Source organism: Nannobrachium achirus (assembly GCF_963921795.1).
Source record: "Nannobrachium achirus genome assembly, chromosome: 8".
NCBI lineage: Eukaryota > Metazoa > Chordata > Actinopteri > Myctophiformes > Myctophidae > Nannobrachium > Nannobrachium achirus.
In genome coordinates, this window is record NC_137817.1 from 20,974,304 (window position 1) to 20,987,127 (window position 12,824).

General features: G+C 39.8%; 1 protein-coding gene across 2 annotated transcripts in view; it reads right to left on the bottom strand.

Annotated features, from left to right (window-relative positions):
* caln1 (calneuron 1) overlaps positions 1-12,824 on the bottom strand; it is a gene marked incomplete at both ends in the record, with an annotated part of 61,145 nt that overhangs the window by 18,994 nt on the left and 29,327 nt on the right. For both annotated transcript variants that reach the window (XM_080731400.1, XM_080731401.1), the window contains one exon: positions 11,405-11,517. In XM_080731400.1, coding sequence (XP_080587526.1) covers positions 11,405-11,517 — 113 coding nt within the window. The remainder of the gene's footprint in view (positions 1-11,404; positions 11,518-12,824) is intronic.

Below are 12,824 nucleotides of genomic sequence, written 5' to 3' on the forward strand. Positions count from 1 at the left end.
TGTCCACCTGGAAATCATACACTTAAAGTATGCTCTTAATACGTATTATTCTTCTTATTTTGTTGTATTAATTAAGTACCAAAGTTGAAATAATTTACTTTTTTGTGTTAGCCTTTTAGCCTTACTGTCTGACTGAACCATGTGCTGTTAACATTTCTGACAAATAAAGTATTCAATCAATCACCGGAAGCAGAATCACAGTGCCATTTTCAAAAGACAGATAACCTTTGTATATTTTAATTTAAAGTCAAGGATGAAAGCGCTGATGGAAAAAAAAGCGAACTTGAGCCATTGAGTTGGCTATCAATAGCCAATTACTGTTAGTGAGATTAATCAAGAAGGAATTACGCCCATTAACCCACAGAGAGGAGCAGGCTGGAGGAGCTGCTTAGAGGTCACCACCCCCGTTAATGGCATTCGCTGGATCTATTACCTGCTGCCTTATGTACATAATTCAATGCCTGAACTGGGGAAAAAAACTAGAAGATGATATGAGGATAAAAGGAGGACTAAAGGAGGGCTGACGTACAGTACAGACGGAGACAACAAAGTTTAGCTTGACTCTACCTAAAAAACTGACCCTGTGTGCTGCAGTTACGGGGCGAATTGATAACTTGCAGTGGCGAGTGAAAGGGCTGTTTTACTGTGTGGTAGATAGATCCTATTACTCAGAAAACACCTCTCATAGGACCAGTACTAGTATTAACTGCATCTGTTATTTCCACCCAAGATCACTTTATATCATCTGCTCTTGGCTGTCAGTTTGAGGTGCCATAGATTTGCAGACAACTCTGCACCTCCCACACAAGGACATGAGTTTGCTCTTGGGAGAAATTATGGTTCCCAGGCTTTTCTTCCATGACACCGTGGAAATTACCAGTACGGTAAAAGTCCTGCCAATTTCAGAGCCAGCTATAACCATTGTCAATTGGGGTTGAGGTCTTACTTGAGGTTCATGTTAATATTATGATAAATATACTGTAATATATTTGATATTCAGAGCACCTATTATAAAAACGTCCTCTATTATACTGCTGTTATCACCAAACCTAACTACTGTTACCCAGACTGCATATAAAGATGCTTTGTACAAATCTTCTCTATCTAGAGTGGCTGTGCATTACTGAGTTTCACACATTTCACTGATATGAATGTATGGTTTGTTCTCCAATGCTCACAATCTATTTCTCATTTTCTGGCACTTTATTCTACTCACTCGCATCCTCCTTGTATAGAAGATGAAAACTGTACTGGTCCCTCTATACTGTATTATCCCATTGTGCAGGTAGAATCATATATTGCCTGAACGCACACAATAGCTTATATTGTGTGCGTGCAATAGCTTCTCAATATGAAAAAGAAAAGCATACATGTGTATATTGTAGTTGACAGTAACTGTACACGTCGTCCTCTCTTTTTCTCATGATGTGCTGTGAAACTCTTTTAGATGTCCAAATGTCTGGACCATCCTATTAAAAGGCTTTTCTTCCATGACACCATGGAAATTACCAGTACGGTGCTGAGTGCAGCACATTGCTCTTAAAAGTAAAAAGACACAAAAAATAAAAAATAAAAAAACTGTCATTTGCCTGGCTATGACTGATCTCCACTGAGACACACCCACTGACAATATATTCAGCCTAATGATTAGGCCCTGATAATCCAACCCATCTCAACACCGCACTGCGGGTACTCTGCCCTTCTTTGGCCCCAAAAATACTAATAGTCCATAAGGCCCAGGGTTGGTTAGTAACCAAGTACAAGTAATCAGGATTATGTAATGAGATAATGAAAAATAAGTAACTAATGTCAACCCAGATTACGGGAGAGTGTTTTCTGCAGGTGTTTCAATCCGAGTGTATCAAAGGGTGCGTTCGGAAATGCGCACCGGGTGTGTGCTAGTGTAGTGTAGTGAGTGCCTAAACTCAACCCTAATCCTAACCCTAACCTCAGTAAAACTATGCCTAAACCCAACCCTAACCCTAACCCTAACCTCACTAAAACTATGCCTAAAACTAACCCTAACCCTAACCAGACCCGGTGTGCATTTCCGAACGCAACCTTTGATACACTCGGACTGAAACACCAGCAGAAAACACTCTCCCCCCAGATTACATTTGGAAAATGTGTAGGCTAATCAGAACATAGTTAAATGTGTCAGGGGCTTGATGTATATATTTTTATTACATATTTATAATTATATCGCAGCTTAAGATCCCCCTGGGTCCCCTTTCTCAATCCAGAGCCCTGCTGTCCCAATCCTCCACCTCAGCTGGACAACTTCTGACCACACACCATCCGCCCCAGTTACAAAGTAGACCACATTAGACAGTCAGTGGGTCGTATTGTTAGAGGCTGTGTAGCTCTGCTCTGCTCTTGTATTTGTGTTTCTTCTTCAACTGCCAGGTAATCTGCCTTCCCTTGCATGAAAATAAACAAAGATTTTGCACATCGGTCCAGTCCTGGACACAACTGGCATTGTGGGCTAATCATTGTGTTTTTTTTTTAATATACAATTCATACCTCACTGTTCATGCTATCATTTTGGAACTTTCACCAAAATGTACTGTAGGCACAGGCCAAGTGAGCAGAAATGTTCAGATGCTTTGAACCGGCAAGAATTATGTAGTCAATCACTCCTCCATAAAGTGTAAAACCTATTAATGAATAAAGTTGAATCTAAATCTGACTTATCTCCTCCTGAGTTTTGCTCAATTGACACAAAATGGATTTTTGAATTATCAAAACATTAAGCCCACCGGCATCAACCTGCTCATCGGGAGAAGTACAGTAGGCAGTGCTGTGTTCTACCTGTCACGCGGGTATACGCCGTATGCTGTGAAGACATTTTTTTTAAAGCATATGCTCTCGTGAACCTTTCAAATTAGCGTATCTGATAGGCATTATGCACTGGCGTATGCACTGGCCACACAAATAGCCACAGATCATAGATTATAGTATTCCCTCAAAAAAGTCTTGAACACACCACTGGAAGTAGGGGTTTAGTTTCTTGCTCAAGGACACTTCGACACTGGGGAACAAACCAGGAACCTTTTGATTCGGCTGATCTACCTCCCAAGTCTCCCCAGCAGTGGCCAATTCAATGATGTGATTCATAGAAAGCTGAAGTGAAGTGTAATCTCAGTGAAATATTTCAAGCATTGCCTTTCTTTTCATCTTTTCCCATGAAGTAGCAGTCCTCAGAAACGATTCTCCCACAAGATGTGATCAAGTGAGGATGGACACATCAAACTATTCGCTTCACTCTCTTTTCCCATATCTGAAATTAAAATCAATCTCCACAGAAATGTCACACCAGGCAGTCTCTTTTAAAATGTATGCACTGTGTTGTCCGAAACTACATTACCCTGGAATAGACGGATGGATATGAAAGCCAGAGGAAAAATGTTAATTCACACTGAATGGGACTGATGGGACTTTAATCATGACTTGGAGAGAAAATGTTATCTCAAACAATCTCAGGTAAAGCTAACACATTAAAACCATTCATCCACACGACACAGAGGGGACTTCTGAGCACATCATGGAGTGGAAAGATTAAGTCAAGCCAATTGTTAACACAGTGAAAAGTGATGTGAGGTAATGAACAATGAGCAATGTGTATTTTTCTATACAAACTAGAGATTCACCCCATTAACAACAATGGCACACTACAGTATTATTTGTTGTTAGGCACAATGAAGAATTATCCTTCCAATAAATCTAGGACAACAGCCTTTGGGGCATTTAATTTGACTGACAGAAGTGTCATTACAATTCTAAGCACATACGATAGAAACACAAGTGAGGCTAAAGTGGAGTGTGTGCATGCGTGCGTGTGCATGTGAATGTGCATGTGTGGTAAGAGTGTGGAAGGTGTAGTAATGCGGCTCTTCCAAGACTTCCCAGAACTGTGTTCTGGATGACTGCTGTAATTAAATGAATCACTAAAAGGTATTCAAGGTGACTCACATGTAATTAAAGCTATATGGAACATGGAGAGGAGGAAGGGTTGAGGAGGTGGTAGTGGAAGAGAGGAAAATGGAAAGATGGAGCAACGAGGTCAAGAATGAAAAAGGCTCTCAAAAAGAGAGAGGCACTTCGATACAGACATACATAGATGGACAGAGATAAACAATAGCAGTCTGCTGAGTGCAACAAAAAGGACATGCATGATGAATGAATCATATGTCACCTTGTACTCAAGGTGGTTTCAACAAAGCTTGATCTCAACAAGCTCAACACACTGTAAAATCTTGAAAGGGACATTGAAGACAAATGGAACTGGGCTCATTTGGTTCCATTTGCACGCTCACAGGGTTAACAATGAGGATTTTACTGTGCACAGAGTCGCCGGCTGAGACCCACTGTTCGCCCCCTGTTAAAACGTAACATGAGTCAAAGAGGCCTACTCCTGGTCCAATATTACTCAACTTCAAGTGAGAGTTGTCAAGTAGTAAATGTATACTTGAGTTAAAGTACTGGTAAAATATTTGTCTTTGAAAGTCATAAATATCCCCAAATACAAATTCTAAAGTAGATTTACTCAACTATATGTACTTAGTTAATATCTACTCTACCATTAGAATTTCCAGTCACCAGATCATGCCAGCTCACAGTTTAGGACTTTCAGTCGAGGTTTCCCCACCACTGTGCTGCTGGTGCAATCCCTCCAGAGACAGTTTTTGTAAATGAATGCCCTACTACGTCATACTACAGTGACACAAAAGTAGCAAACATAGACAATATGCTGTTTTTGCCTGTTTTTGCCTGTTTTAAAAAAACAAGTGAAAGTGGTTACGTGTGTGGGTTCAAAAACAATATTGAACCAATGAAAACTATTAACAAAAGCTTGTGACAAACATTCTGATCCATTGGAACACAGGTCATTTTTTTTCTTTTTTCTGACATACAAGGTTTCCACCCAACAGTGACGATATGATATATCATGATGTGACATGCTGACTGATTGCCTCCCAAGCATCTATTGAAGGGGAAAAAATAACCTCAAAGTTTGCTCCAGAAATGTCAGTAGTCACCTGCTCCCAAAGAAACTTTTGCACTGAACAATGTTCCATTGTCCTTCAGTCGATCACACCAGTTAGGCACTTGATTGATTCCCCATTTCCCACATAAAGTTAATGAACCCACACGTAACATTATTCTGTTCTTATTCCAATTCATACTTGCCCATGTTTTATTCATCAGAACGGTGTCATTATTTCAATGTAAGCAATCTTTCAATTCTAAGTAACTTTGAATAAAAATCAAGCCCCGGCACAGATTAGGTAAAAATGAAAGATGAATGGATTTAATTTATGATGTGACTCCTAACTTATATGGTAATAGGCTAATGCAAAGCATATACAGAAAGTCCTTTGTCCCGATGCAGATGGACAGAAAAACTGAACATCCCTGCAGCGGCCAAGTTCATCTTCAATGAGCTTGCTGTATTACAACATTTAAATCTAAAGTGTCACTCACCAAAAAAGCTGATGTTCAAGCTATGTTCAATAATCATCTTCTGATCTTTCATCTCTTACCTAAGCTACTCTCTATACAAGGGACAGTGTCAAGTCCATTCTGCTTGCTGGAATTCATAACAGAGCAAAGTGAAACATAAATACCATACAGACAAGGCTAAAGGCTTTAATAAAAATGAAAGGAAATGAAGAAAATAAAACTATGATAATTGATGATAATTGAGGAAGGAAATCTGGTAGTAACCACTATGTAGATATGAGTCAATTCAAATAAAGTATGGTATGTAAGGCCTGTTGTTATATTGTGTCATGGACCAGTTTAGGCATTCTCCATCCTTCTGCAAGGGTCTGCAAAACAATAAGCCTAATTTAAGATTGGGAGTAGGAGAACACAATAAGTGAACAGAGCAACAACAAGGCTCCAGGGTTATAATAATCTTCTCACGCATGCTGTTCTCTGTCAAAACACACTCCTAACAGCCTCCAATCAGTCATTTCTCTGAAAGGCATACAGTAGTTGCAGGGAAGGTAAAGGTTCTTCTAGGCAACAAACGAGCATCACATTGCTCAGTCCAGTTCTTGGAATAACAAGAAAAGAAGAAGATATTCAGTAGAGTACTCCTGCATAGGACAGTGGTTCTTAACCAGTGGCCCGGGGGCCACCAGTGGTCCTTGAGGGGGTTCCAGGTGGTTCCCAGGTAAATGATGGAGAGTTTGTAACCAAATAGACCCTTATAGATCTTGGTTTCATTTTACGCTCAGCTTATTGTTAAACGTCACCTGCATAACTTAATTTACAAGAAGTCTACACACTTAATAACAATAATTGTTATTTTGATCAACATTTGCCTGTTATCTCTCCTCTATGGTACCACATCAATACAACACGGAATTGTGGACAAAATCCTATCCAATGATAACATAATATTCAACGTTTTGGGTCTGAGAGGCTAAATCAGTGTTTGTGTTCACTGAGGGTAGCTGGGCAGGAGTCTTTGTCACTGTGCTAGCGACTAATACGGGGCAGGGTGGGGGATGAACGGGAGGAGCAGGATGGAGGCGCTCATCACTGGCAAGTGAGCCTGCATGGTAAATGGTGCGTTTATATAGAGCCTTTTATCTGCTTTACAATGTGCATTACATTCACCCATTCACACACACACACATTAATACGCCGACGGTGGAGGAAACCATGAAAGGCACAGATGAGCAGGTTGCTCATCGGGAGCAATTAGAGGTTCAGTGTATTGCTGTAGGACACTTCAGCACTAACTCTGGGGAGCCCGCAATCGAACTGGGAACCTTCCTATTCCCAAGTGGCCGCTCTACCTCCTCAGAGTCACTGCCGCATGAAGTAGATGAAAGCATTATACTTTCAGTCTAAAACAAATATCACAAATATGTGATATCCAGGTCTCAAGAGAAGGCACGTTTATTTATAGCGTATTTCAGCATCAAGGCAATTCAAAGTGCTTTCTTTACATTGAGATATTAAGACACACAAAGGGAAAGTTGTCAATTCAATTTCTGCCATAGCCAACTAATATAATGTTGCGCTTTGGCAAGGCAAATGCACCTGAGGAGTTCATAGGGTACTGTATCTACAGTAGGAGCTTGGAACTGTATTTCCTGCAATGCACACTGATGCATTACTCTACTGTACATACTGTACAGTAGATTTGATTTGACTAAACCATTTTCTGGATTTCTGTTCAACTACAGTAGCTAATAAAATATGCTCTACATAGTTGAAATATGAGGCCACATGTATGAGGAGCTTGTTTACACAAATAGGGTACTGGTCAACATACACGTTTATGCACAGGCTGTTCATAATCATTACAGGAATCATCACAGGATGAAACTTAGGTTTGGTCTGTTTAAAGTAGCAAAATAATGCAAATAATAAATAGCCAGTACATTGTGCATTGGCAGTTTTATTGCTTTTAAGAGGAGAGCGATTAAAATAACAGTGAATATTCTTTTCAGTTTCTTTGTTGTCCACGCTAAAATAATCTCTGTATGAATTGAAATGTATTGATAGTCTATTCAATTGCACAAAGACATTTATTCATGCATGACATGGAACTAAAGTTCTAAAGTCATTCTGAACTTCTGATTGGCGGTCCCAGAACTCCTGCACTTCCAGCTGTCCTGACTCCTGAGGCAGAAACCTTGTATCTCCGTATTTCATTGTTTTAGCTTCTATTTTTCACAAACATTTTTGCCTATGATGACTTTGATCTATTTCATGGGAGAATTATGGATTTTGGAATTACAGTACAAGGTTTCTGTGACAATAGTGTATGTAAATTAAATTTACTCTAATTAGACACTGAACAAAAATGTAAAAAGAAAAAAACAGCAACATGGGAACATAATAAAATCACAACATACAGAATATACAGTGAAAATACATACATTGATGTCGTTCTTATATAAGTATTGTAACAATACCATAGCAGATAGAGAGCTCTGTGAAGATGGGAGGCATTTTACAGTATATCTTCTAGCTGCCAATCAATCATTTGGATCCCTAGCTGAGGGCTGTGAAGAGCAAATGAAAAACGTATTGATCGCGCTTGGATAAGTGAATAAAAAGAATATCAGTGATCGAGAAAAAAACAAAAAAACTCTGATGGAGTAGTTCATGTCAAGGACCTGAAAATTCTAAATGTATTTGGCTGCCCTTCTGAAAAGATTTTGTGCCAGGGAATATTTTGATGTTGTGAGCTTGCAGATTGGCTATTTTCAAATAGCTGATAGAGAGTTAAAGTGTTTAAACTGATTTTGATGCTATATTAACTAATTTAGCTGGGAACCTGGAACCCCCTCAATGACCCCTGAGGTCCCTAAACCCCACTTTGAGAACCATTGCTACATTACATAGCCATTCTTCCTCCAATAGTTATCTTAGTATTATGCAAAGTGTTGTGTTTAGTGTGTTTAGTTCAAGTGCCAGCCTATGAGGACATACAGTAATGGCAAAACTGCAAGGAAACTCAATTTCAAAATGAGTCTTGCTATGTGTTTTATTACAACTTCATGATTATATATTTATTAAACATTGTTCAATTGCATGCTCAGATTAATCAAACAGGATAATTAGACACATGAACAAACTGTACAAGAGATTATATGATCAGTAGGATGATAAGTGTGGAACAGAATGAATCATTTCTCACTTCAGCTGTTAGGGATGCAACACATTTAGTCAGAAATGTGTAATATGATTGGCTAATCGTTAGAAAAACCCACACCCCCGGTGCTCAATTGCTTTTTAAACCAGGAAAACAGCAGGTTCAAAACAATGCAAAACCAGATAAGCAGTCCATACAAATTTGACTGAGCAACTTTCACTTGTAGTTGAGCAATATTTAACCAGGAGTGCGGCGAGTGCCTAAACATTAACTCAAGTAATGGAGTGTCCGCCACTGGTGAGGACAGGATGTGAATGCTCTCACACTCTGACTGCTGAAGAGCATGAGGATCTCTAACGTGTACTTAATAAGTTGGCTAAGATCTGTTCATCCAATTACGCAGTAAAATCCTCAGCGTTAATATAACTCACAAGAGTGCACAAATGGAACCAAATGGAACCAAATGGACCCGTAAGCCCTGATGAATACTGACTCTGACACACCATGCCAGGGAGAATAATTAGTTAATGGCAAATTCATCCAAAATCTCAGTCCGGGTAAAAGGAAATTTGCAAAAGCACTGTCAGAAGCTTTGATAACCAGTGTTTAGTTTATAATTTAGTCAGGACAGCTTCTCAAATTCCTCCGGCTAAATGGTGGGCTATTTAGCTGGAGGCTAAGTGTTGTTGTGTATTGTTGTGTGCCTGTTGTGGTTCATACAGTATTTCATGGAGGAGGTTTGTACAGTTTAGATTTCACTGGGGCACTTAGAGAGCTTTCATCAGTCATTATGCTGCCCAAGTGTCTTATTATTCAATGGCCTCACGAACTTTGTTTTCCCCCCTAGAGTCCAACTTAGCTTTTAGTTGTTGTTTTTTTTAGTTTAGTTTGTTTTTTGGATACTGCAGTGTTGGAACTGTATCAAGTGGCCATTATCTCTGCCTTTTGTAATGAAATGCAATTTATTACAAAGCTTTATTTGCGTTGTACTCTTGACAACGTGTTACTCTGAATCATCTTATAAATATAAAACACCACAATATGTGGCTGGGGCAGCCTGGGGGATCATTTATTGTACAGTTTGTGTTTTACTATTATGCCTATGGAAGCTACTGAATGCCGCCCCAATTATACAGGTTGCTTCCTTAGTTGTGAAGACATCACTGCTGTGTGGATGTACTCATGTAAAATGTATAAATGTTTCCCTGTGTAAACTCTACCTCACCTTTTTTGTGCATGAAAATATAGCAACTTTTGTGCAAAGAGCTTTGGGTCCCTTGTTGATCCTCTTAACACCCAACCAGACCAAAGTGTTTTGAACCAACCATTATTGCAATCTTTAGCAATAGGATTAGAACTGTGCCCTCACTAGTGAGTTATTTTGCATGCAAAGTTGTAATGTTGGCCTGATCATGGTGAAAGAGATAAGGTCATGGGGTCACTTACAGTAAATGGTCAGGGTGCATCCTCTGGGACACTTGAATGTGCTCACAAGTTTCATAGCAACTTGACCATTATATTTTGAGATATTATCTTATCTTATCTATCTTATATCTTATATGCAAGTGGAAATCTTTGACTGAGGATGACACTAGAGGTAAGACAATGAGGCCACCAAATCCAGTAACTGGCAACGTCTGTTATACTGTACAGTGATTTTGTAACCCTTTTAATTGCTTTGCAGCAGTGGTAGTACATCAGTATCCGTGAGCCAAGGTATAGATTACTTCATGGTCTAAAGTCAATTAAATTCAGTCATCAGGGGCTAAGCCTCAGGTCAACAAGTCAAGTGAATGAGTTCAACCCTATTACAATTAGCACTTTATAATACTTGACAGACCTCCTCTTGACTTACAGTGACAAATAGCCTAACCAAACAACTAAAGGCCTGATCGATCCCTACAACCCCACCCCTTCACTCAGATCAGCTAAGACAACCTCTTAAGACTTCACCATAGCCCATATAGCACTTACCGTAGCACTTGACTAACCTCAATGACCATACATGTAATTTAGATGGCATTTGTTGTAAGTCGCTCTGGATTAAGAGTCTGCTAAATGCCTAAATTGTAATTGTAAATTGTAAAGGGAACTAAATTATAGCAATGAGAATTTAACTTGTGTGAAAATGATAATCAAATCATTACTTCAGGCAACAAATCATTTATAGGAATAATTTGCAATGAATCTTGGTTAATCTCTGGACATATATTGTACAACACTTCCCCCCTACCACCTGCTCATCATACTTTCAATTTCAAGCCAACTTTCAAGCATGTGCCAAGGTCAATGTTTCAGCCAAACAGGGCTGGCAGCGTGTGCATGCATACATTGGAAGATTCACATCTTGACAGTGTAAACCACATGACTCTTCCCCTGAGAGAAAACCCTTAGTGCTTCTGTGAGAGCAAAATGTCACCTATTCCTCCTTTGCACTTGCTCGATTTGTCACTCATTGCCATTGCCACATCCCGCTGTTCCTACATTCATCACTTTCACTCTCTGTCACTCTCACTAACTCAGTCACTCCCTCTCTGTCCCCTTCTCTCTACATCTGATTTTTCTGACTGCGGTCTCTGATATTCTTTTAGTTTTAGGCTACCCCGGGGGGAAAAGAAGAAAGGAAAAAGACGGGGTGACCTGGCTTTGACACAGCCATACTAAACCCAGAATGTCAAATTAAGGTTCAAATTACAGTAATCTGTTTCTTCAATGCAAAAAAAAGCCTCATTCTCAAAGGTCTTCAAATCTAGCAGAGAGAAATGATGAGGAATGCCTTACCTGCCAGAATATAGTGTCTATTGTGCTTCCCAGGAAGCCATCCCTTGTTTCAGACGACAGGAGTTTGGGCCCAAGGATCGTCATGAACTCATCAAAATCGACTTGTCCATCACCTAAGAAAAACAACGCACAGATTACGAAACAAGACTCACAACAACCTTTCCAATGACCATATCCAGCCATTTTACTCTTCTCTCACTAGGTCGTCCTCAGGACTCTTAGTTACGTACTATCCATCATACTGTCCCCCCCCTGTCACTCATATAAATTGATTGTTTTACGTCTCCCCATCTTTCTCTCAGAAGTCTGTCATTAACATTTCTATGTAATCTGCAAAGTGTATTTGTTAAAGGGCCTGTAATATGACATTTGGGTTGGTTGGAAGTCTCTCTGTCTGCCTGTCCATCTGTCTGTCTCTCTCTCTCTCTGCCTGTCCGTCCGTCCGTCTGTCTGTCTCTCTCTCTCTCTCTCTCTCTCTCTCTCTCTCTCTCTCTCTCTCTGTCTCTCTGTCTCTCTGTCTCTGTCTCTCTCTGTCTCTCTCTCTCTCTCTTTATCTTTCTCTCTCTCTTTAAAATTCGGACAATAATTGATTCGATTCTTGAGCCTCTGTGCAAGAGCTATGTTAGCCTGTGTGTTAATATGGGCCTGCACATCATAGCCTCTGAATGAACATGTAGGCTTATGATTGCATTTGTGTCATTTATGGGCTTTTGGATATAAGGTCTGCACAGTGGTTTGACTCCACAAACTACATCTACTGTACATTTTGTGTTTTGATGTGTGGACAGGTTTACTTTTAATGTATGGTAGGTTTCCAGCTCTTTGCGTGGAATAACACATAGCTTGTTGATATGCATTGCACAGACACAAATAAACACTGGTTCTCTGAAAACAGTCAAAATAAATATGTATATAATAATTTGCGACCACCAATGTATTGCCATTTACTACAGATTTACTACAATCTTATACAGCTGTTGGCAGATCAGACCAATTGAGTGCAGTGACCTGGTTCTGTGGTTCTGCGCAGGTGTGTGATGTTTTCTGCATGCAGACTATTATGTAGTGTTACAGATTTGGTGTGCATGTGTGTGCACACTGACACGGAAGCGGATGGGAGGAAGTAATGAGAACTGGATGTTCCGTACCATTGCTGACCTGTTACCTGATGTAGACATGGACACACTGTCTGGTGATGGTAACAGAGCTGTCATTCGCACTCAGTTGTGAATGAACATTTTCAACAAACTCATGTTTAGCTCCTTTCACCGCACTTCTGAGGATGCAGTGAGCTATGTTTTTCGTCCCCTCACCCCTGGACGCATGAGCCATAGTCTTGCATTGGCAGACATCATAAGTCTTTGCCTACTGATACAGTATGTCTGGTGATTCAGTGAATTGCTGGCTAAGCACTTCTTAA